Raw genomic sequence first — 26,366 nt, 5'->3', positions numbered from 1 at the left:
AAACTGGTAACAACAGAAGAGGAGAAGGCTGAGGTACTCAATGTATTCTTCACTTCAGTCTTCACTGGCAAGTGAAGACTTTACCTGCCTCAGACTTCTCTCTTCCCACACCTCTCAAGGGGATGGACTGCAAGACGCGGACTGGAGGAGAAAAGTCCCTCCTACTGTAAGAGAAGATAAGGTTCAAGAACACCTGAGGAACCTGAACATGCACAAGTCTGTTGGACCTGATGAGGTGCATCCCAGAGTCCTGAGGGAATTGGCTGATGTAGTTTCCAAGCCACTCTCCATGATATTTGAAAAGTCCTGCCAGTCGGGTGAAGTCCCTGGAGACTGGAAAAAGGGAAACATTGCACCCGCCTTCAAAAAGGGTAGCAAGGAGGACCTTGGGAACTACTGACCTGTCAGCCTCACCTCTCTGCCCAGGAAGATCATGGAGCAGATCCTCATAGAAGCTATGCTAAGGCACATGGACGACAGGGAGGTGATCTGAGAGAGCCAACATGGCTTCACCAAAGGCAAATCGTGCCTGACCAACCTAGTGGCCTTCTATGATGGAGTGACCACATCAGTGGACAAGGGAGGAGCTACCGATGTTGTCTATCTGGAATTCTGTAAGGTCTCTGACATGGTCCCCCACAACATCCTTCTCTCTCAACTGGAGAGATATGAATTTTATGGGTGGACTACTTGTTGGATGAGGAATCAGTTGGATGGTCACATCCAGAGGGTAGTGGTCAATAGCTCAGTGTCCAGATGGAGGTCGGTAATGAGTGGTGTCTCTCACGGGTCCGTAATGGGACCAGGACTCTTTAATATCTTCGTCAGTGACATGGACAGTGGGATCGAGTGCACCCTCAGCAAGTTTGCAGACAACACCAAGCTGCGTGGTGCAGTTGACACGCCTGAGGGACAGGATGCAATCCAGAGGGACCTGGACAAGCATGAGAAGTGGGCCCCTGTGAACCTCATGAGGTTCAGCAAGGCCAAGAGCAGGGTCATGCACCTGGGTCTGGGCAACCCCCAGTATGAATATAGGCTGGGGGATGAAGGGATTGAGAGCAGCCCTGCCAAGGAGGACTTTGGGGTTCTGGTGAATGAAAAGCTGGACAGGAGCTGGCAGTGTGCATTCACAGCCCAGAAGGCCAACTGTCTCCTGGGCTGCATCCAAAGCAATGTGTCCAGCAGGGTGAGGGAGGGGATTCTGCCCCTCTACTCCACTCTGGGGAGACCCTCTGCAGTGCTGCATCCAGGTCTGGAGCCCTCAGCACAGGAAAGACATGGACATGTTGGAGCGGGTCCAGAGGAGGCCACAAAAATGATCCAAGGGATGGAACACCTCTTTTTTTGACTTTTTTTTTTTTATATTTTTCATATGTTTGGTATTGTGGGTATGCTCCATGCCCTGCTGCCTTTCCAGATCCATGGACAACCTGTGGAAAACCACTACCTGACAGCCTTACAGCATGCTAACATACTGACATATTCAGGTGTAGATAGTCCTGCTTGCTCTGGACATCCTGCCTCATCTGTGCATGAACCTGGATGTGGCAGGTGAGTCTCATCACAAGGTTAACAGATGCACTGATGTTCTTGAGCTTCTGGCATATGCCCAACTTCACTGTGGGATTAGTCACCCATCCCAAAACTAGATGTCTTAAGTCTGTTTGTGGATCAATCTGAGATGACTGTTGCCTTGGAAGAGGCTCCGATCTCCGCCAGAGCATCTAAGAGTTACTGTAATACAAAAATTAAACTGTTTGGAAATATTCTTTCAAACCGAGGTAGGTTTTGCAATCAAAACCAGCAACGTGTGGCTTGGATTTCAGATTTGGATGTGTCACCCTTATTGGAGAAAAACAAGTAACAGTGAGTAACCAAAGTAACGGATGTGATTAATAGGCATTGGCTCCGATTTATTTTTTTTTCACCAGGAAGAGGTAATAAAGAAATAGTCATGCTGGGAAGCAGCCTTAAACTGACTAAAACCCATTCATTGTGGTGAACTTGATGATATGGACATTACATCACTGAGACTGTTTCCAGTTTGAAAGCCAATGCTGCCTGCAAGCTGCAGCTGGTAAAATCCTCCAGCATGGCTTTGTTGCCATCTGATTTGGGTTTTTACCCTGTCAGAGGTTGGGTGGATAAAGATAGTAGATCAGGGAGTATTATCATACATAAATGCAACTGGTAAGATGAATTACTTACTGAGGGCTTAGACTAAGAGTTGTGAAATGAAACTGGCCAGCAGTCTGCATTTGTGGAATGATCCTGCAAAAGGGTATTCACTTGTACGAGGAGCAAGGCTGGAGGGATGTGCAACTTGTAGAAAGTGGGGCCAGGAGTAAAGAGGATAAAGCGAGCTGATCCCACTCTCCCATAAAGCCAAACTTTAGTTTAAAATACCATATCCCAAAAGCACAGGTGATATCTTTAAACGCTTTCACATGTGGAAGTTTCACCGTAGACAGGATTTGTATCTGCTCTTCAGCAGTGTGCTGAAGCAATCCAAGACTAATGAAAGCTGAGGGTAACTGTGGCCCAACCTGTGTAAGTGGGCTCTCTGTCATCTATGAGGTCTTAAAGCATTTTTTTATTGCTCTGCTGTGGGATTTGAGCTCTGTGGGCTTTAAAAGGTTCTTGGCAGGGGCCTGGCTCTGCTTAGCAGTACTTAGACTAAGTAATACGGTGTTGGCATTTGTGAGTGTCCTTCCCATGTCTCTGACACATGGAATCACTTGTTTTTCACTGATGTCAGGATGGTATTTCATACAACATCCACAGTTTGCATTTAGCAAGAAAACAAGCAGCAGAAGAAAAGAGATGTTGACCTGAACGAGGATGCCACCTGGTGCAGTAAGAATGCCACTTCTGAAGACCTGGAAAATGTGAATTTGGCCAGCTGAAGGGGACCATAGCCCTACTCTGCTCTACCACATTGCTGGGCTTGGCTTCCCTGCATCTTTTTGAGAGGCGAATGATTTATGAATAAGAGAGCCTCTGTTGTCTTGCCTCTCCGAGCTCTGGGAATGCGAACCTGGAGTTGAAGACTTCTGACCTAGAATCACCTCCTGAAAAGGTACTAATATACTTGGAGATGTCACTTCAACCCAGTTCCCTAAGGACTTGTTTATATTTGGAAGTTAAATTACCTACATGCACTTCATAACAGCCAACAGTTGTCGAGTATTTTTATACTCCTGAGACATGGGGGTAAAAGAAAATTGTCAGTTCTAGGGCTCTGAATGACACGGTGGTGACTGTGATTTATGAGGGTGCTGTAGCCTCATCTATCACTCAGCCATCTCTCAGATGTATTATTGACATCTTCAGTGCTAGTTAGTGAGGGAATAAAGATGTCCGAGTATGACATTTTGGCATCCAGCTAAATGACCTCCTTATCACAAATCCTTTGAAGTGTGTAATGGAGATGGTCCCATTTGGAGGTTTTCTTTGCTGCTCTTACATTTTTCAGTTCAATGTGTTTTGTGGAGGATGAACACATTGACAGATCAAAAAAACCAAGAGGGGACACCAAGCTAATTTCAGTATCGGTGTAGACCTCCCTCAAAGTACTGCTGCTTGCTTGCCCTGGCATTTACCGGAACACACAAGGCATTTGTGCTTAGAAATTGTATGGAGGGAAAAACAGCAAAAAATCTCTGTTGTAACTAAAGGGAAGTCTTTGAAGTGAATACGTTGTCAAATTTTGTCCATAGAGTCCATTCCTTTTTTTCAGGGCTGGAAGAACATGACCAATTCCAAGAGAATGGTTCAGGCTTTACCATGGGGAGAATGAGAAGATTATTTGGATTTACCATGTGGGAGCCTGGTGTTGTCAGTAAAGTTTAGCTGGATCTTGTAATGTGGGTAACTCAGATGACTTTCTGCCACTCCTGCATTCAACAGATTTTGGGTTTAGAGGTCAGTGGCAACAGTAAAGACTTGCCTAAATTGTGGCTGTTTGCTACAAGAGCCAAGGAAATGCAGTACTACAGGAAACCTCCACAATGCTATGTTGAAATTAAACTGGCAGCCACCTAAAAGCAGTCAGAGATCAATATTGCTTAACATCTTCATTAATGATCTGGATAATGGGACAGAGTTTGTATGTGGTACCAAATTGGACAGGACAGTCGTTACAGCAGGGTGTAGGGACGTTGAGGAAGCTCAGTGAGCTGGAGAAACCTTATGAAACCCTGTGAAGTTCAACAAAGACAAGTGCAAAATCCTGCACCTTAATAACCCTCTGCAACATCCCAGGCTGAAGACCAGCTGGCTGGAAAGCAGGTCTGCAGAAAAAGGACCAATGGGTCTCAGGGGACAAGAAATTGAACATGAGTCAGAGCTGTAGTTTTGTGGCGATGGTGGCTAACTGGATACTGGAGTTTATTAGTAAGATTATTGCAAGGACATCAAGGAGAGGGTTTATTAACTCTATTTGGTATTCCAGTACTCAACTGGAGTTCCAGAGTGTCCAGTTTGGGGCTTCCCAGATAAAGACATACGTTGAAAAACTGGAGCAAGTCCAGTGAAGGGCCACCAAGGTGGTCAGGGGGCTGGAGCACACAGCATATGGGGAAATGCTGAGTGACCTGGGTTTCTTAAGTCTCAAGAAGAGAAAGCTCAGGGTGGGATCTTGTTGCTGTTTTCTACTACTTAATAGGTGACTCTACAGAAGACTGTTCTTGGAAACACACAGAAAAAAACCCAAACACACACCAAAAGCAATGAACACAAGTTGCAGCAGCAGAAATCTGATTAGATACAATAAAAAAAATTCTTCACCTGGAGAGTGGTTTAGCCCTGGAACAGGTGCCCAAGGAGTTTGGGGAATATTCATCTGTGGAGATTTTCAAAACTTGCCTGGGCAAATTCCTGAGCAACCTGATGTAACATCAAAGCTGGCTGTGCTTTGAGCAGGAGGTTGGACTGGATAGGCTCCAGATACTGCTTCCAACTAAATTATTGTATGGTTTATGTGCTGCAGTCCCAACTGGTGACTTTTCTGCTGGGTATATTTTCAATATTAAAGTTTGCAAAAAGTCCACGTAAAACAGGCTTTTAAAATCTCGGTGCCTTACCTTCTATGCTAGGGGATTTCATTCCCGTCTATAATTGAAGCATAGAGAGTCTCTTCTGCTTTTCTGCTCATTTTGGCTAGTGCAGGTTGAGCTGGAGCAGCCTGGAAATTGGAGTGTTGAGGATTTCATTACTAATATTTGTGAATATGGAGGCCTGGTCTGTGTCCAAAGGAGCTGGGTATCTAGGGCTACATGTATGCTGGTAAACTAGCAGTACCAGGGCCTGGGCACAGATACTGGAAATAGATCTGTGCTGTTAAGTTGTAGCATGGTCCATGGCATGGTTTGTTGCCTTAGCTCAGCTAGCACTTTCCTAGGTAGTCCAGAAGATGGTTTGAGGTTGGTTATAGGACAGGGACTGGGTATCACCACTCTGTTTTGGAGGGTAAGAGTGTTTAATAGCATGGTTGTGTGTTGTTCCACTACAGCTGGCCCCAGGGCCAGGGAATGGGCCAGGGTATGTTTTCATTTACCAGTGAACACGTAGCCAAACAGCGTAGTCTGGACCTGGGCACTGTAAAATGCAAGCAGGGATTGCAGTGTTAGGACCAGCTCTGGCAGATGGAGCTACATAGAAGAGGCTGGGTATCTAGGGCTACATGGAAGAGGCTCTTATAACTCAAGCTACATCTGCATTGGTAGTGAGGCTGGTGAAGGGGCTACATCAGGGTCCCACAGCTGCCTGTAGGCACTATTTGTTTTCAGTGGGTATCACGGGCAAGGCTGTTCTCTCCTGGGGAAAAAAAAATGCAGCTACTACCTGATAAAGTTAGCATCAGGATTGTGCTCACCTACCATGTACATATCAGCTACTCTGTACTGAATACAGTGAGAAAGATCCTGGTGCCTGACCTTGTGACTTGTTGACCTCATGTCCATACAACTAAACCCTCTACCACGTACTCCTGCTCCTCTACTTTACATCAAAAATATCTGAGGGGGGGACTTCTGCAAATTGACGATTGGGACTAGCCCTGTTATATCTTAGACTATATTACCTGTTCAGTGTAATGCTAGTTGGCAAGATCATTCTAAGGAACAGGGTAGCACTTAAACAAGGAGGATAATGGTATGTCTGGATTTGAGCCCGGTTTGGTTTCCTAGTGCAGATGCTGCTGCTAAAGTCAATACAGATGGAGACTGCAGCCTGCTCAGAGCTGCATGGGAGGAAGGAGGCCATCAATACCAAAACATGACTAGTGAGAGCTAGAAGAGCTGCTGATGTTCGTGTGAGGGTATATGACAGATAAAACTCCTAGAAGCATTTTCAGTGTGCTGAATCTACAGATCCGGCACCAGAAGAGTCAATCCAGTTTGTTAAGGTGGAGGTCAGAGTCGTAGTTTGTTATTGCTTATTCCTACACAAGGAGTATCGCAAAGGCTGACTCACTCTGGTGACAATGTATGCAAAAGACTTGTCGTGCCTCTCACAGGACCAGTAACGGGTAATTCCCCACCCTCCCATGGAGGTAGTAGGCCCCTGTGCAGACAGCCGTGGGATGCTGTCTATTTTGCGTGAGAACAATAACAAAGAAAAAGAATAGGCGCCCTCCATGAAATCCTGTGCAGTGCTTAGATTTGATGAGTTTCTCTAACTGGACATTTGACAAAAGACAATAAAGCAGGATTGCTGCATGCCAGATGTTTCCACTGGAACCTCTGACACTCATTGCATCAAAAATCCCCTAAGGAAGTTTGGGTGGTTCAGTATGAAAACGTTCACATGGGGCCCTGTTCTTTTGTCATTTGGAGCATATGAAATAAAATGCTGCCTTTGATTTGAGAAAAAAGACATGTTGCCCTCCAGGCTTAGTTTTCTGTGCCTTTCTGTGTCTCGCATGGCTTTTGTAATTGTGTTGGTTCTAACATTAGGTACCTTTTGGGGTTCATTTTCCCTTTCCTTGCCTCCTGATTAGTGACCAAAAGGGGTTTGTAGTCCTTTCTCTGTAGCTTTCCTGTTGCTTTTAGCAGCAGCTTAACATCGAAGAAATGTCTTCATGTCAGCTTCCTCTTGGCTTGGCTCTGGCTGGACAACAAAAGCAAACTATTAGTCTAGAACCTAAAAGTTCAAGAGCTTGTCTGTACAAATCATTTTCACTTTAGCTGAGAAAACAAGCACAAACCATCTGATAGAAAATAATACTTGGGAAACGATTTACTTTTGGAGCTTTCCATATTTTAAATTCCTGATATGACAAACATTTCTACTTGCATGGAATAAACACGACTAACAATATTTCTACTTAGATGGTAGATGGTAGCATAATTATTCAACCTCATAGTAACCCACATTAGACTTCTTAAAAATACAACAACTTCTGACAGACATCACCTCTGTCTGAAGAAAGGGACCAGTAATGGTGACTTGAGACAACTCTCTTGGACGTAACAAGGGCTGAAAATGCCTACCCAAACTCTCCCTATGTCTTTCCCTCAAAATGAAACAAGCTGTATTGGGTCTGCGTGGCCAGGTTTTGGTAGCGATGGGGGCTGCAGGGGCAGCTTCTGCGAGCAGCTGCCAGAAGCTTCCCCCGTGTCCCACAGAGCCAGTGCCAGCGGCTCCAAGAGGGACCCGCCGCTGGCCAATGCTGAGCCCATCGGCGATGGTGGCAGCGCCGCTGGGAGAGCAGAGCTGAGAAGGGGAAAAACCTGCGCAACAGCAACTGCAGCCGGAGAGAGGAGTGAGAACATGGGGGAGAACAGCCCTGCAGCCCCCAGCCCAGAGCAGGAGGGGCAGGAGGGGCTCCAGGCGCCGGAGCAGAGGTTCCCCGGCAGCCCCCGGGGAAGCCCCCGGGGAGGCGGCTGTGCCCCTGCGGCCATGGAGCTCCCCGGGGGAGCAGATCTGCACCCGCACCCGGGGAGGGCCCCACGCCGGAGCAGGGGGATGCCCGAAGGAGGCCGTGACCCCGTGGGCAGCCCGCGCTGGGGCCGGCTCCTGGCAGGGCCTGTGGCCCCGTGGGGAGAGAGAGGAGCCCCGGCTGGAGCAGGTTTGCTGGCAGGACCTGGGACCCCACGGGGGCCAGGCTGGAGCAGCCTGTTCCTGAAGGACGGCACCCGTGGGGGGACCCAGGCTGGAGCAGCGCAGAGTGTGAGGAGTCCTCCCCCTGAGGAGGAAGGAGCGGCAGAGACCAGGTGTGATGAACTGACTACAACCTCCATTCCCCGTCCCCCTGCGCTGCTCAGGGAGAGGAGGGAGAGAAATCGGGAGTGAATTTGAGCCTGGGAAGAGGGAAGGGGGGTTTGGAGGGTGTTTTAAGATTTGATTTTATTTCTCATTACTCTATTCTGATTTGATTGATAGTGAATTAAATTAATTTCCCCAAGTCGAGTCTGTTTTGCCCATGACAGTAATTGCTGAGTGATCTCTCCCTGCCCTTATCTCGACCCACGAGCCTTTCATCATACTTTCTCTCCCCTGTCCTGCCGAGGAGGGGAATGATAGAGTGGCTTTGGTGGGCACCTGGCATCCAGCCAGGGTCAGCCCACCACACAAGCAAAACCTGGAAAAAATCCACACACCGAATCAAATCAGAGTTTTACCCTTCCCTGAACAAGATCACAATATCCGTCTCCCTTTCAGCCATGATGTGGAAATTTGCTAACAACTTTGCATGTAATTGATTAATTGCATTATCAGACAGCTAAATAAATCTACAGCAATTCCATATGAATATTATAACCCTAGTATTAACATATTCTCTGTTCCTGTGACAGTCTCTTAGTTTATGGGGAAGCTTGTAGTGTTTCTGGATAAATACATTGGAGGGAGACTCCAAAGATCTGAGTCTTTTTCCATGCTCTGCACTGACTTGCTGCTGTTAGTCTTTTTATTTTTCTATTACTCTGTTTCTTCATCTGTTAAAATGAAGATACTGAGACCTGTCTTAGAGTCCTTTCAGACCTTGATATAATAAATGCCAGGTGAGAAGGAATTATTTTTATTACAGAGAGTTTTTTGCCTTTGAAAATAAGCCATCTTTTATTTACAGCCTTCTTTCTACAGATGTATGGGGGTTTCTGTTTCTTCACTGTTATTTTTGGTAATTTCCTTTCATCAGTTTACAAATTATTAGAAGTGTTTGAGAGTCAGATACACCTTCCCATGTAAACACAAAGATTTTTAAATACCCATGGAAAGCTCATGTGTATGTTGCTCTCACAGTCTGTATCTGGTAGGTTTTTTTAGGTAATTTCTGGTGTGAATGGACAGATATTCACAAACAGGTATCCTTTTTCCCTTTTAGACTGTCAGTCGGCTACTGCTCTCCAACTCATGATCAAGCGCTGTCATGGGAAAAGAAGCTGCAGCATATATGCTAGCACCTATGAATTTGGAGATCCTTGTTACCCAGGCATCCGAAAGCATCTTAACGTCATCTACACCTGTGGTGAGCCACAAAATTCTCTTACTTTAACTCTCATTGGGGTATGGGTTTAATGAACACATCTGAAGAATGTGTGAAGAATGACAAGACTTGTAAATGTACATAAAAAGTTGTTGAACTTCTGGTTGTCTTATGGTGATTCTTATTTGGTCAACAAGGGAAAGCTATGTGGATAGACTGAGTGGTTTAATTGTGTCTCTTTTTCTACTCATTGACTTGATAGAAAAAGCATAAAACACAGAAATGATATTTTGTTAACACATGCAACACTGCCTTTGCAAGGCAGGAAAACCTGATGGTGAAATCGGTCCACTCAGTGGGTGCTTACATCCTGGTTGTTAGCATCCTGCTGTTTCGTTTGACTGCAGCAAAGCTGTGGTTATGAGCAGGATCCTTATTACTTTGTTCTGTATTTCATTTTGTACAGTAGAATAAGACAATCACCAATCCATAGTCATCCATAGTGTTAGTAGAAAATCATTCCCAAAATCTTCAGGTGAACATTGCAACATTTTCATAACAAAATACTGTTATTTGAAAAAAACAAACAGTTAGAGCTCTCAGTTGGGAGCTTAAGTCATAGTGTTGAGCAGACACGGTACTCCTAGCTGACTAGTCATCTTATTCTGCAACAGAGAAAAAATTGTTCCTGTCTGAGCTCTGTGGTATGAAAACAACATCAGGTCTGTCGTCTTCCAGTGATGACATTTTGGTCATTTGTAGCTGTAGTATTTGAAAATATTTGCTTGAGGGTTTTGCTTATTGTTGCTAGGATCATATCTCTCTCTCTCTCTCTGATTCTTTCTTCATCTACTTGGAAGAGGAAATTCTGGTGCTGTTTTGAATCTGCTGAGCAGGTGGTGGAGTATGTAGTAGAGGAGGTGCTGGCTGTGTCCTCAGACACCAACAGGTCTGTGGGTCAATCTCTGTGCGTAACTGCAGCATGCTGAATCTGATAGATGGTATTTGAGATGGAGTCACTATAGCATTTTGTATAGTTGCTGTGCATGGCTGATGTACAGCACCTTGCAGAGCAGAGAGGTTGATGCAGGAGTATCAGGCTCTGAGCTCCTGTCTGGCTGTAGTTTCATTTGGCTGGAGTGGCAGGAAGGTTGATTTTTTTTTTCTCTTGGCCCCTTGGTTTTTGTTTGAAATGATGTAGCAAGAAGTAGCAAGGCAGTCCATGCAAAGCCCTGTGAATCTTCTATCCAGGAAGGTCATGTTTTTATATCACTTTTCTCGTAAAGAGACTGGAGAGAAGCTTATGCTCATAGGGATTTGACAGAAACCAAGGCAATGCAGCAAAAAAGGAGCTCCATAAATCAAAAATCCGGGGACAAACCAAACAGAGTCCCATGATGTATTTCCAAGAGGATATCTCCTTCAAAGGCCCCTGAAGCTTTATTCTGGCATTGTGGTCCTGGTCCCAAAGTCCACTACAAAAGGCATTAATGAATCTGACCTTAACTTTCCTAGTCATAGCCTAACTGCATCGGGAAATGAGTCATGCCTGAGAGCACAAAATGGCATGTTTTGCTTTTTAGTGGGTGAAATCTGCCTCATCCTTTGAAGATGGCCATGGCTCCTTTTCAAAACCATGATCTCAGACATGTCTCTGAGATGGATTTGGTGATCTTCAGACACGTTTCTCCACTCAAACAGCAAAATCCTTCAAAATGTAAAAAACAAATAAACAAGAAATCAAATTCCAGTCCCATGTGCTCGTGCTGGACAGATCTAAATCCTGGCAGTCTTTTAAAAGAAATGATAAGACCAAGCAAATTGATGTTCTTATGTTTTAGAGAACAATTTCAGTGTAGAAAACCTCCTGTTGGATACATCTCCATTTCAGATTTCCATAAAGCAGCATGCATCATTGCTCCTGGTATGGTGTGCTCCTACTTTCACAAAACCTGTGGGAGTTAAAGGGGACAGGCTTTGACTAGAAAACATGACCTGTATCTAGATACTTATCTCTGTTCCCCACCTCCTGTAGTTGGAAACGCTTGATCCCTGCAGTGCAGGATGCAGCTTTGCTGGTGTTCACTGGAGAGCAGTGAAAGACACACTGGGTGTGTGGCATACACAGGTGTATGTATACAAAGGGTGACTGTGGCATAGCCTGGGAAACATGATGGATGTACAAAATAGGTTTCTCTGAGCATCACTTCAGCTGGTTCAAATGGGTGGCTTCATTAGTCTCTGAGATCAAGCACTGCAGTCAGTCTGCTCTTCTCTGTCACTCTCCAGCTTCTAAGGTGTGGCAAAAGTGTCCTGCCATGGTTCTGCAGTTTGGCCCATGTCACTGGTCTCACCTGTGACAAAAAATGTGGCGTGTCCTTGATCATTGTTACCAACCCACTGTGCTGCTTCAGAAGATGTGGTGAGAACAAGCATACTGATAGATGTGGCAGTGCAGGTAGGAGGGCCTTCACACAGACATTTCCCATGTGAGAAACTTCAGTATTATGGGGACAGGGCAGCTGAACTCTGCTCTTGGTGCTAAAGCATTGGGAGAGCTGGAAAGAAAAAAATAAGTCTTCTGCTGATAGCAATTAATGAAAAAAAAATCTGTTGAGGCAGTAATTTGTGAGGTGACAAAAGGTAATATTAATTGAAAACTCATCTGTTGTTAGCAGAAATCATCGCCCTTTTGCTGAGGTGGACTTTGTGACAGGCATTAATGCTGGTGTTCGCTGTGTAGAGCAATGACTAGTGAAGAGTTAGTGAGGTGACTTACCTCCCAGTCCTGGCAGGAGAACACCTCCAAGAGCATCTCAGGTCAGCACATACAGACTGTTCTTCCCTGGCTTGGCAGCAGGACCTGAGCCCTATCCCGGATCTCCAAGAGGTAAATGGATGAGGCAACAGCTTTGGTTTCTTTAAGCCATGTCCAAATTTTCACAGAATCACAGAATCACTAGGTTGGAAAGGACCTTCAAGATCATCAAGTCCAACCATTAATCCAGTATCACCATGTCCCATAAACCATGTCCTGAAGCGCCACATCCACACGTTTTTTGAACATTTCCAGATACGGCGACTCCACCACCTCCCTGGGCAGCCTGTTCCAATGCCTGACCACTCTCTCAGTGAAGAAATTTTTCCTAATATCCAATCTAAACCTCCCCTGGCGCAACTTGAGGCCATTTCCTCTTGTCCTATCACTAGTTACTTGGGAGAAGAGACCAACACCCTCATCGCCACAACCCCCTTTCAGGTAGTTGTAGAGAGCGATAAGGTCTCCTCTCAGCCTCCTCTTCTCCAGACTAAACAACCCCAGTTCCCTCAGCCGCTCCTCAGAAGACTTGTTCTCCAGACCCCTCACCATCTTCGTTGCCCTTCTCTGGACATGCTCCAGCACCTCAACATCCTTCTTGTAGTGAGGGGCCCAAAACTGAACACAGTATTCAAGGTGCGGCCTCACCAGGGCCGAGTACAGGGGCACAATCACTTTCCTGCTTCTGCTGGCCACACTATTCCTGGTACATGCCAGCACGCTGTTGGCCTTCTTGGCCACCTGGGCACACTGCCGGCTCATATTCAGCCGGCTGTCAACCAGCACCCCCAGGTCCCTTTCCGCCGGGCTGCTCTCTAGCCACTCCTCCCCAAGCCTGTAGCGTTGCATGGGGTTGTTGTGACCCAAGTGCAGGACCTGGCACTTGGCCTTATGAAACCTCATACAATTGACCTCTGCCCATCGATCCAGCCTGTCCAGATCCCTCTGCAGAGCCCTTTTACCCTCCAGCAGATCAAGACTCCCACCCAACTTGGTGTCATCTGCAAACTTACTGAGGAGCACTTGATTCCCTCATCCAGATCATCAGTAAAGATATTGAACAAGACCGGCCCCAGAACTGAGCCCTGGGGAACACCACTTGTGACTGGCCGCCAGCCGGATTTAACGCCGTTCACCACAACTCTCTGGGCTCGGCCATCCAGCCAGTTCCTCACCCAGCGAAGAGTAAACCTGTCTAAGCCACGAGCCGCCAGTTTCTCCAGGAGAATGCTGTGGGAGACGCTGTCAAAGGCTTTACTAAAGTCCAGGTAGACAACATCCACAGCCTTTCCCTCATCCACTAGGCGGGTCACCTGGTCATAGAAGGAAATCAGGTTGGTCAAGCAGGACCTGCCTTTCATGAACCCATGCTGGCTGGGCCTGATCCCTTGGGTGTCCTGCAGGTGCCCTGTGAGCACTCTCAAGACCAACCGCTCCATAATCTTCCCCGGTACAGAGGTCAGGCTCACAGGCCTGTAGTTCCCAGGATAGTTCCCAGGATTTCTTGGAGGTTCATTCCTCCAGCCTCCATTTTTTTTCTTGGACATGAGAATTCCTGCCAGACATACACAAGTTTGTCGATGACTCTGGTTTTAAGTAAAGGTGTCATCTAACTTTTTGCCCAGCTGTAGTTTTTTGAATACTTTGTTGTGATTACTCCAGCCAGTGGGAGTGTCACAAGTCAGTTGTTCTCCGTATCGTATTAGATCCCTTTGCATCTTGCGTTAAACGCCTGTTGGCATCACTTAGCTGAGAGGGAAATACTACAAATTAGTGTGTATGTACAAGATGATTGAAACGGCAGCCCGACACGATAGCGATCTCTCGTGTGCTTTAGGGTCCCATTAGCCCAGCCAAGGAAACATGAAAAATCCTCCAATGTAAAAACATTCCAAACCTGAACCTTGGCAGGAGCTGAAATACTAAACTTTGGCCCAAAGCCACATTTAGCTAATGGGATGGTGTGGAAGGTGGGATTTTCCAGTATGTGGGTCCCATTACTGCATTAATAAATACATGAATTATTTTTTTTTAAAGGAAAACGCAAGTTAGTTCTGGGAAAGCACATAGCACGTGGTGAGGGTTCTTTCTGAGTGTGGCAGCTGTAACTAGAAGGAGATAAAAAAATTTTAGCGATGCCTTTTCTTTAAAATACCCCAAAACTCTTAGAGGATAACAGCAAATAAGACAGTATTAATGCAACTGAGAAAAATAGTGCAACAAAGACTTAATATATGTTTTTCTCTCTTTCTTTCTGTTCCCCCCTCCCCTTCTATCTCCCTATCTCACTGTCTTTTTTTGTTGTAAGGCATTATATTTGTAATATCTGCAGGTAGCTTGCTAGTGGTTTTGTACTTACTGACAAAAGTTACTGATCTTTTTCTTAATTGTCCACTTATTACCCTCAAAGACTCACTTTAATTCTCTTAGATCTCTTTCCTCTCTAGTATGCTAGACTTGTTTTTTTGGCCTCTGCTGAACCCCTAACTCAACAATGTATTAAAACATCGTGTTGAATATTTTCACGCGCATAATGCCACTTGTATTCAAGGAAGTGTTTAAGTGTGTGCTTTATTTTAAGACCCGTGCATAAATAGCATGAAAGTTAAATATTTTCTCAAATACTTCCTTGACTGGAGATGAGGGGCTTGTCTGTGTGTAAAGAGAAACCTTATTCTTAGCACTGAAAGTCAAGGGAGAAATCCAGAGTGCCTATTGTCCCAACTGTCAGACCTGCTTCCCTGTGCAGTCGATGGAGGCTGCAAATGTAAACCCTCTGCTAAGTACCTGCTGTTCTTTAAATACAGGCATTGGTCAGAAATGACCCAATGAGAAAAAAAAAAAAAGACAGGGATTGTGAGTTTCTTTGTGTCTAGGCGTGTTTCAGTGCTTTGGCTATCGGTCCTGATAACTGGTGACTTTTTAGTGCCTTTGTTAGATACATGTTGGACAAAATGGAAGAAATGTGTCCTTGGATGTATTTTTGATGTGAATATTCATCGTGCGTTTAGATGCGTGTGTGCCTCCTGTTTGATTCATGCTTGATAGAAAGGAGTCATTGGGCTGAGAGCTAATGAACTGCCATGGTAACTCATAAATTGCTTGGAGAATCCTGCAGTTCTGCCACGTTAATAATCCTGCCATCCTGCTTTATGAGGCAATAAGCTGGGTGCCAGAGGCCAAGCACTTCATGTCTTGATGAGAGAACTGGGCAGGTAAAGGATAACACATGAGCACAGGGACAGCAGCTGCTGTTGTTTTGCCATGTCTGGTGCTACTGAGAGACTGAATGGGGTCAATGAGAAGTGGCAGAGATGCTCTGGGGCGATGGGGATGTGGTGACCTTTGCTTTCTCTGGGTACTTGTGAAAGCAGTCTGGCTTTTGCCAAAATGTTGTGTGTAAATAAATATTCTATCAAGTTGGACTAGAGGCAGGGTCTCTGTTAGACAAGAGAGTTCTGAGGTGGTTGCCATCATGATGGTGATGAGGAGGGAGGCTAAAGAGCTGCACAAATTCTCTCCTGTCATCTCAAAGGGACTGTGGTCTAGGCCATTAGCTCCTGTGCAGTAAATCTATCAATGCCTCAGGCTGGATGAATGTAATGGTCCCTTTGCTCTTAAAATTTATGAATCCATGAATGTAGAAAATGTATTTTTATCATTGCAAAAAATGCTTTCTGTTGCCCTAAAAAAAATGTCCAAGATCTGGAAAAAAATAGAAAAAGGGCAATTTTCGACTTCCAAGAAAAAACAAAAGTCTTTTACACCCTTTTGAAACAGGGCAATGCAGACAGGATCTTGCTAGAGAAAGACAGACACAGAATGTATAATGCAGACTTCCTTTCTTCAAAAGTTGAAATAAAACTAATGTTTACAAACAAGTAAACATTTTAGGCAGCTTTGCTCTAGGGATGTTACACTGAATGTATAATGTTTGATAATATCTGTTTAACTGGGATTCTTGTGTCATACTGTAAAGCAGGACTCACAGACATGTAGATTTTAAATTCATGGCCATGTAGTTTGACCTACAAAATAAATAAAGAACAGAATAATGATATAATACAATTCCATTATGTGGCTACTTTCAATGTCAAGACACTGGGTTCAGAGATGGTTTAGGACATTTGTTCAAATCTCTGTCTTATTTTCCTAAGAGAATAGAACTTTGTCCAGTAATTTTTGTATGAATTCTATGTTTCTCTTCAAGCTATAGTGTATTTTTTTAAAAAGCTATCTAGTCTTCATGTAATAACTGCAAATAATGAAAAATTCATGAAGTGGGATTCATCTGACCAAGTGTAGACACATAAGTCATAGAGATTTATAGTGGAGGCATTCCCATCTGAGAAAAATTCCTTTTACAGGTAATGGAGAGAAACAGCTGCTTTTGAGGTATAAATCATCTCATCCTAAAGTAGGTGCCTGAAAGAGATGAACTGCATATTTGAAGTGACAGTTCTCCTGTACTGATGATAAAGGGAGCTTCTGATGCTTAGCTGACGTTGTTATCTACATGTAGGACCTCTACAACGCAGATTTCTACATCTGGTTAGATGGCTTTCAACCACCGTATTCTTATGCAAATGTTCATTTTGGTCAAAATTATCACTGACACATAATGATGATGATAATAACAGTGTTTTTTCCTTACATTTATTGGTTTTTACTCCCACTGTTTGACTGGATCTCCAATTATCATAGATTTATCCAGGCAAGAGATGAATGTGACGCTTATTTAACTTCTTAAGGGGAATTTCTTCCTCTGAACCTTGAGAAATTACCTATAGCCACTTAGGAGTGTTAGTGCTGAAAAAGTTCTCAAATAGCAGCTTGGTGTCTTGGACCTCAGCTCAAGGTTATATCAGTCTGAAGACTTGGGTTTGAAGAAGGATTTTGCTGTTAATTGGATTTGCATAGGATTGAGGTCCCCTTTCTACATTTCACCTTTATAAATTCCCTTGATGTTTCTAGGAGCTACGATGGGGTTGATAGCTTTGCTGTCTTCTTTGCCTGGCTTTCAGGTTTTTATTATTTTGATCTTTTGTTCTCAAGGTCAGATTTGTTGTAGACTGTCAGGGATTGTGGCTGGTGGTATGGAAGGGGGGTCAGAGTAGATTTTCATTGATGATATAACATCTGTTGCCCATTCCTGCAAGCGAATGGGCTTGCTGAACCTCCTTCCAGCCTTTTACACATTTCCATCCAGCGGAAGGAAAAGCAAGGGGCTTGTTTCTCCTTTCAGAAACTTAGACCTCACTTTCAGAAATACTCATTCTTCACAGAACCTGTTAAAAAAGCATGTGGCAGTGTAACTACAGACTGCACCATGCTGGCTGAGTACAAAGCTCAAGGTGGACATTTTCCAACTTCTGAGGCTGTCACTTTGTTGTCTTTGGTGCTGTTGTCTTAACAATTTTTGTGGATGCAGTTTCCTGGATCTTAGAGAGAAGCAAAGAAGGAAACTACTCAGTCAGAAAGGCTCATATAATTTGGATTCATGGCACAGACCTGTTGGAGATCATGGATTAACTGGTGGCAAAAGCAAGATGCCTTCTCTTTTGCTGATTAGTGCTAAAGTGAGTGGGGCACACACTTTACTAACGGTCTTGTAGATACCCGCTAATAACAGAGACTGTAGTAGCTCTGCCATGCTACATCAAGGAGGAATATGCTATAGAGGCAAATAACTGTTTAGGTTTAATGTTAGCGGCTGCACATGAATGTGAAATATGAGTGACATGGCACAAACAGCATGATTAGTTTTAAGATGAACCTTGGTAAATTAGGGAATCGGAAGCTGTCATTGTGCTGTTCCTGTTTGCTTACTGCACAACTCACTGTAGCTTGACCTGAATCACACATCTAGAAGAGCCTGAACACACCTGGCCTGGCTGGCCCAGACATATGTGCAACTCTTCATTACCAGGGCAGAATGAGCCTGTGTCTGACATACATGAGGGTAAATTAATATTCTGAGGAAGCAGAGCTCTGCATCTCAGGTGGAGGAGGAGCAGGTAATGCTGTCACAGCAAGGGAAAGGCTTGAAAGTCCTTTGATTCTTGCAGAGAAGAAATGGAGATAAAAATCATTGCCTTGGGGATGGCGAGGAAGGAAGATGGGGCTGGAGGAAGCAGAGAGGGAGTTCAAAGGACAAGTTTTACGATGATCCTAAGCAGAATGAGCTGTAAGACAAGTGCCGCCTTACAATTAGGCAAGCCTTGCAAGCCTGCTGCTGTGGTCCTCCATCTGTGCAATTACTGGGAAAATATAGAGCTTCTACTATGGAAAGAGTCCCATAAAGTAGCTAATGTACTCTGCAACCCCTGTGCCCCACTGTTCACAAGGTGTGTGCACCTGAGTCTTTTATTCCTTTTATCTCTATTTTTTTCAGTTTTGCTTTAGTTGATAAGGACCATGGTCTAAAAGTCACAGAGGAGTGCATCAGGGGCTCGCTGTGAGGTTCCTGTGGGAGCGTAAGGGGCTGCAGGTCATTTTGCTCAGGGTCATTTTGCTCAGGGTCCGTGCTGCTTCTGGCTAGGGGATGCTGCAGTTACAGTCACAGCTGGCTGCAGGGAAGGGTGATCGGACTGTTATGGTGGAGTGAGTGACAGCAAGGATGGGAAGGAGGCAGGTGGGACTTTTTTTCGTTCTGGTATTATCCATGTATTTTAGAAATTTAAGAAATGCTTTAGAATGGACCTAGAGTTTCTATTGTAATAACTGTAATGCTAAACTGTGATGTAATCAAGATTTTATGGTGGCTGGCAAACCTTTGATCTTTCTAAACAGATTTGCTCATTGAGTGAGCTCCTCTGGCATAAATATGCACATGTCCTTGGGGCTGAACAACAATCCACCAGACAGAGAACTGATTTCAGGCCAGGGGTGGATCTGGGGGCTCTGCCTGGCTGTCCTGAGACCTCCATGCTTGAATAGGGAGAGCACAGCCTTGAAAGCAATTGTGATCCAGCCATGATTTCACCCCAGAAAGGCAGATCTACCTGAGAATGACTGTGCAAGATGACATGTGAATGTAATATATCTAAAGGAATTCTTTCAGGAAGTCTAGAGAGAGTTAAGTGGAGCAGAATTAAAGTTACACAGTTTATCTATATGGTGATTTTTTTTCCTGGTAGGCATAACCCTGCTGCACAGACTTTCTATTCTTTGACATACTGACTCCCTTAATAGTGTTCTTTTAAAAATTCTGACCATGAATAAGTGGCAGATATTTACCATTTTATTTTCACAGGCTACTTTTTTACTTGGGAACCTCATTGAATATCCTCATTAAATAGGGTTACTGTTGATTCTCCATGCCTGTCAAGACCTGCAGAGATTTCAAGTATAGTAATTAACAGTAATGTTGCCACGTATGAGACTTCTCTACTGAGAAGGCAGTAGGCAGCCAGTCTGCCAGCCCCTTTCATGCAGGAGACTGCAGGCTATAGCCAGAGGAATGTCTCAGCAATGAATGGCTGACCCTTCATTCAGTGATCACCCTAACTCCTCCTAATTGAGGTTAATGCCAAAAGCATTGACACCTTGATGCTAACTCATTGCTAACTCATGCCTGGAGGCTACTGGAGGTTGCTGACAGCTCAGTGAAACAGTCATTAGTTTAAATTTAAAGGGAGTGTTTGACACCATGAACAATTAAGATATATTTGCATGGATCACATATATATTTGCCTTCACTTTTTGAAAATGTATTAAGACAATGCCATTTCCTTGCACCGTTTATAGAAGGATTCCCAGCTGGTGTCTGTAAGCATGTGCACATTTCTCTGCTGTGCATGTACCACTGCCCTCTCTTCTCTTTCTCCACTTCAATGTGAAGCAAACAGGAAATTCCCTGAGATTTGGAAAATCCTTATTCGTGACCATGGAAAGAGAAACTGGAAGAGCGGGATAGAGAGGGGGAAACAAATAGCAATTTTGTGAAAGCCACCAAAGATGCAAATATATGCGACCTCTGTGATGGGGTTCCTTGGTACAATTGGGGTTTGTGAGTTGCTGCTGAAATAGAATAACAGAAACAGCCACTCAGGGGTGTGTATAGCCCACTGATGAAAGGTACATGAGCATCGAATGTATAATTAATTGCTGGGAAGTGCACTAATGATTAACACAATGTTGCTATGCCTACAGTCCTCAGCAAGGACTGTTCCATTGTGCAAAGCACTCATTAAGCAGCAGTCCTTGCTATGGGTAATTTAGTGGTTACATAGACAGGGCCAGGCAGACTTTGGGAGAAAGTATTAGTCTCATTTTACATGTGGAGACAACAATTACGCAAGGGTTTGTGTCATAGGAGCTGAACTTAGGATCTGTCAACATAATGCCTTACCTGTGTATGCCTCCTCCCTACCTAGTATCCTACTAATGTATATTCTGTGGTGACTTTGTTAGAGGAGTAGATCCACGCTTTGTTTTCCAGGTGGACTTTTCACCATGCAGTGTTTCCTGCCTAATCCTTTCTTACATGAGATGAAAAGAAAGCAGCAGGATGTGGCAAGATAATTTCTATTTTTTTCTGTTTGGAACCTGAAGTGTGGCTCTCCATGGCCAAACCAACTAGGGAGGGAGCTCCATAGCAGGCAGGCATTAATAACCCCTGTCCTGCATGGACTAGGCAGGGAGAACGATGCTGTGCCTTATATGACTTATGTGATTTATAATGGCTGAATGATGGCCAGCCTGGGTCTCTTTAGCCACGTGTCACTAAAGAGCATTTCTCTTGTTCCAGTTCAAGTTCTTGGCTGGGAGAGGGAAAGTGATGGTAGGGCATAGAGGCTGACATTTCTGTGTCTTTCCACTACCCGGGAACATGCCCAGCCCCATTTCATCCTTCAGTGGTATAAGAAGATTCCAGAGAACCACTCTGTCATCCCACTTTGGACATTTCCTTGCATTCCTGCTTGATCTCTGAGGCCCAAGGCGTGGATATGTTATCTTCTGGCTGTATGGAGGTCTTGGAATGGGCTTTTATTCTGGTGTCTGCACTAGTGCTTAGATATGGGGATGCCAGTGAGGTATTTAAGAGTAGAGACCTCCCAAAGACTCCTTAGGTAATGTCTGCTCAGGGCACCCCTTACATTGGGGAGGACATTGCCATGTGAGTTACACCCTAGTAGTCTTGATCTACAAGAAACTTTACTAAACATTCACCTGGCATCTACTTTTCCTACCTCCATTCCATGACCTCCATTTATTCAAAGTGTACGCACCCAAATGGTTAATGCCCCTTCAGACAGACACTTCAAATACTGTTGACAGTGGCTACTTTTCGTGTCCCGTTTTAGTCATTGTTTAGCTAAGCCATTCATGTTCAGCTCCTTTAATCTTTTCTCATAAATCAACCTGTCCAGTCGCTCAATCGTCTTTTTGTTACTCTTTTGCACAATTACCTATATCTTTTAAGAAACACTGAGCAGGCTTGTGATTATTTTTCCCCCAGGGGCCAGCAGAAACTTACAATTTCTTTGCCATCGATTAGCAATGGCTGTTGTTTCAGCATTGTGCGGTACCAGCACCACTACCCGGGAAGAAAACTGACTCTGCAATTTCAGTCCCAAGTATCCTGCTGCTCAGTATTTCACTTATTCTCCCTCATTTAAGTGAACTGAGCCAAAGTAGCAGTTTATAAACGTCAGAGTAGGGAAGCATTTCTGCATGGGGAGAACAGGATCATGAGGGACAGTATCAGCATCCCTTACTGGCTGGTTGTGTTCCCAGCCTTACTAATACGAAGGCCTGGGGCCTTAAGGATGACTGATACTGCGTAATATAAACAATGAAGCAAATCCTACTAAATCCCTTTAGAAGATATTTAACTAAATTCCTAACCCATGAGGCCACCCTGGGCCATCTTTTATCTTTGAAAGCCATCTTACAGCTGCCTGCAAAGACTCTGGAGGCTGGTTAATCCAAGCAGATAGACCCTTGGTGTCGGTACCTTCAGGGGAAAGAATGAAGGAGGGAGGGCAGAGACTTGGAGGCCTCTTTTTTGAATGGATATCACTGCATTTCAGTCCAAGCGAAAGCCTCAGGGAGAGGAAGATACCTGGTATGCAGCTCCATCTGGAGTCCAACAGACCTGTCCCTAGCTGATCAAAAGTTGCCTCAGCCTGGATGCTCACAGCTCACAGTGACCTGAGATTATGTATCAAGGACCAGTCTGTAGAAGGGACTTGCACTGTCTAGTCACTAGATTATATTTATTTGCGCCAAGCTTTGATGACATTCTTGTAGTATTTCCTTTAGAACAAAAACCCCACCTTTTGGAATAGACAAGAAATGCCTTTTTTACAAGGGTACAAGAAAAATTAGAAAGAAAATAGATTAGCTCATAAAAGGGCAAAGACGTACCACATTTCTTCCCCCGCCTCTCTAATTGTGGACAGACATGGTAGTTAGCATGGCCCAGTGGATGGGCACTGGCCTAAGGCCAAGAAGCTTTCTTCTTAACTGTGATTTGTCACCAGCTCTTTGGTACTGTGCAGTCACGTGGCTTCCTCGTGCCTTGTGTGGTTAGGCTGCATGTCCTAAGGCGGTTTGCTTAGCATCTGGCAGGAGAGAACAACAGCTTCACCACCTCCCTTGGGGTTTCAGTTTAGGCATCTAGTGCAGACATGATTGTACAGATGTGATTAGTCTCTGCTTTCAGTGCCTACAGTTGCTGTTGAACTTTATTGACATGAAGCTTTGGAAAGATCAGGTGTTAAGCTCCTGCCTGACATATCCATTGTTGTCATAATAATTCACCCAGTCATGAATTCAATGACTGTCTCACATTTCTCTTTTATTATTTTGTTTCTTCTGAAGTATTGTTATAATTCTTATTACTATGAAAATAACTGATATTAAATTCTCTTCTCCCCCTTTTCAATGAAAAAAACCAAACCATCCAGGATTTATCCCAGGATTACATCCTAGCACACATTTTTTAATGTGCTGTATATTGATCAAAGGGTCTGACTTCTGCTGAAAGCTGTACCTGATTCCCACAAGTAAGAAAGGCAAATTTTCTCCTCTGTGCTATTAAAGGTTATCAAAACCTTCTGCAGATGCCTCGGGTATTGGTGAAGAATGAAGTATAGGATGTTGGTGCTGTGTTGTGGCGCTCTTTTGAGAGGATCGAGCCACCTAGTAAATTGGAGTTGGAACGTGTGTAATGTAAATTTTCTGTCAGATATTTCTTATCCTACTACAGTACTAACAAACAACTGGCTTTTCTTTCCTGCCTCACCTCATCATTCTTTGTTCCCTAAGTTGTGCTTAATTAAATATGAGGGTGCCTCTGATGGTAAAGAAAATTAAACGGGGAAGGCACAGATATCGGTTTGTATTTTTTGTTTTTCTTTCCTTCCTGTTCCCATTCAGTGTTGTCAGGGTAGTGATTTTCTCTTAAGCAACACTTAGGCATATGCATATGTTTGCATTTAACTTCCAGATGGGAAGGCAAGCTTCTAATAACAGTGCGAGTTTCTGCTTTATAGATCTGGATGACTGACTGACTTACCTTCCTTCTGCATCTGGCCAAGAAACGGTGCCCCATACCCTGGGATGCCGACACACTCATGGCTGAGCCAAGCTTTTTGACTTTCAGGCTAGACTGGTGCAAAAAATAATTTACCTGTCCCAGATTGCAAAAAGGTTCACCAGATCTTTACATATGCAAGGCTCTTGAATTCAGGATCATACGAACTGCTTTACTTTTTGGCATGATGGCTCTTCATAAAAGTGTTTCCTGAAGTCTTGAGCAGATTTTATTCAAGGAAATGTATTTAATCATTAGCACTGACATTTTGGTTAGGGCAAAAATATTTTCCTAAGTGAAAAGACTTGTAACAATTCCTCTGTTTCTCTGTAAGCGCTCCTCTGCAGACTTCTTGGAGGGAACGCTGTGTCTCTAGCTGAGTCTCAGGTGTCTTGTCCTGGATTGGTGAGTGGTATTTTCATGAGGGACCTTACCAAGTGAATCGTAGATCTCAGTGTAGCTGGATCCAGCCTGCAGATGCTTTTGAAGTCCAAGACAAAAGGTTTGGACTAGCAGTGGGTGCAATCTTGAGTGTTAGTAGAGGGATGGAGTACTGAGTGCATAGACATATTGATCTGAATAGGAATGCAGTTGCAAATAGGTATGTTATTAAACACGCTGTAATGCTGACCAGATGTAGCCGTCTACAGTATAATCAGCTACATATGGACTAGATACGCTGGCCTCCCTTTGTAGTCAGTATATGAAAATAAATAGGCATTTCTAGGTTGCAGTTCATCTCATTTTCAAGTAGATATTTCAGGTACCTTACAAGTGCTTATTTCTCTCTTTTGCTTTAAAGGAACCCATGGTGTCTAGACCATGTGTGAATATCTGCATTGTTGACAAGTTAGGTGAGATAATTCTTATCTTCAATGTGTTTTCTAAAAAAATTACGTATTTTCAACGCCTGTGTACTTTCCTGAGTCTTCAAACCCCATGATGCTTAAAGGAAGTTCTAGCACCTTGTTGATTATAAGTTTACTAAATTGCTTCAGACCTTTTTTCTTTAAACTTAGTAGTCTTTGACAGCTTCATGTCTTACTAGCAGAAGAGACAAAAATTAGGTATGTAGTTAAATAGTATCTGCTTCTGGGAAATAGTATCTCTTCTGAAGAGTTCTTAACCTTCAGTGGGTTTGAACCCAGTTTTGCAGGATGGGATTCAGGTTTTGATTCTGATACCGAATGTAGCTGTCTAGGAGTGGTGGGTGGACCCTGGCTGGACGCCAAGTGCCCACCAAAGCCATTCTCATTCCCTTCCTTAGCTGGACTGGGGAGAGAAAATACAATGAAAGGCTTGTCTTCCAGATAAGGACAGGGAGAGATCACTCAGCAATTACTGTCATGGGCAAAACAGCCTCAACTTGGGGAAATTAGTTTAATTTATTGCCATTCTTAAAACACCTTCCCCCACCGCTCCCTTCCCAGGCTCAACTTCACTCCCGATTTCTCTCCCTCCTCCCCCCGAGCAGCGCAGGGGGACAGGGAATGAGGGTTGTGGTCAGCTCATCACACCTGGTCTCTGCCGCTCCTTCCTCCTCAGGGGGAGGACTCCTCACCCTCTGCCCTGCTCCAGCCTGGGGACCCTCCCATGGGAGACGGTCCTCCATGGACTTCTCCAACATGAGTCCTTCCCATGGGCTGCAGTTCTTCACGAGCTGCTCCAGCCTGGGCCCCCCACGGGTGCCGTCCTTCAGGAACAGGCTGCTCCAGCCTGGGCCCCGCAGGTCACAAGTCCTGCCAGCAAACCTGCTCCAGCTGGGGCTCCTCTCTCTCCCCACGGGGCCACAGGCCCTGCCAGGAGCCGGCCCCAGCGCGGGCTGCCCACGGGGTCACGGCCTCCTTCGGGCATCCCCCTGCTCCGGCGTGGGGCCCTCCCCGGTGCGGGTGCAGATCTGCTCCCCCGTGGAGCTCCATGGCCGCAGGGGCACAGCTGGCCTCCCCGTGGGCTTCCCCAGGGGCTGCCGGGGAACCTCTGCTCCGGCGCCTGGAGCCCTCCTGCCCCTCCTGCCCCGGGCTGGGGGCTGCAGGGCTGTTCTCCCCCATGTTCTCACTCCTCTCTCCGGCTGCAGTTGCTGTTGCGCAGGTTTTTCCCCTTCTCAGCTCTGCTCTCCCAGCGGCGCTGCCACCGTCGCCCATGGGCTCGGCCTTGGCCAGCGGCGGGTCCCTCTTGGAGCCGCTGGCACTGGCTCTGTGGGACACGGGGGAAGCTTCTGGCAGCTGCTCACAGAAGCTGCCCCTGCAGCCCCCATCGCTACCAAAACCTGGCCACGCAGACCCAATAAAACGTATCAAAGCTCTTGCTGTAGCCAAGGAAAGTTTTTTTGTGCGGACTAGATATCTAGAGCTCAGTAGCCCATATATACGTATATAGTGCGTTTTATTTATAGGTCCTGCCTACTATTTGCACACTCTGTCTTTGATGTTTCAGCATAGTGCCTTTCAAAAGCACTTGGACATTCATGTTTAACTGGATCATGGGTATTTGACCAGCTGAATCATTCTTGTACTGTAAAGACCAGATCAGTACTGACAATAATGGGAGCTCACACCCCTAATACCCATGTA

General features: G+C 44.9%; 1 protein-coding gene across 2 annotated transcripts in view; it reads left to right on the top strand.

Annotated features, from left to right (window-relative positions):
- Positions 1 to 26,366, top strand: part of LOC309403140 (protein eva-1 homolog C-like) — a gene marked incomplete at both ends in the record, with an annotated part of 234,238 nt that overhangs the window by 110,442 nt on the left and 97,430 nt on the right. For both annotated transcript variants that reach the window (XM_081997170.1, XM_081997169.1), the window contains one exon: positions 9,332 to 9,475. In XM_081997170.1, coding sequence (XP_081853296.1) covers positions 9,332 to 9,475 — 144 coding nt within the window. The remainder of the gene's footprint in view (positions 1 to 9,331; positions 9,476 to 26,366) is intronic.

This window comes from Phaethon aethereus (genome assembly GCF_964289735.1).
Source record: "Phaethon aethereus genome assembly, chromosome: 3".
In the NCBI taxonomy this organism is placed as follows: Eukaryota; Metazoa; Chordata; class Aves; order Phaethontiformes; family Phaethontidae; genus Phaethon; species Phaethon aethereus.
The sequence above is the reverse complement of the archived record's forward strand: the minus strand, read 5'-3'. Positions and strand labels throughout refer to the sequence as shown.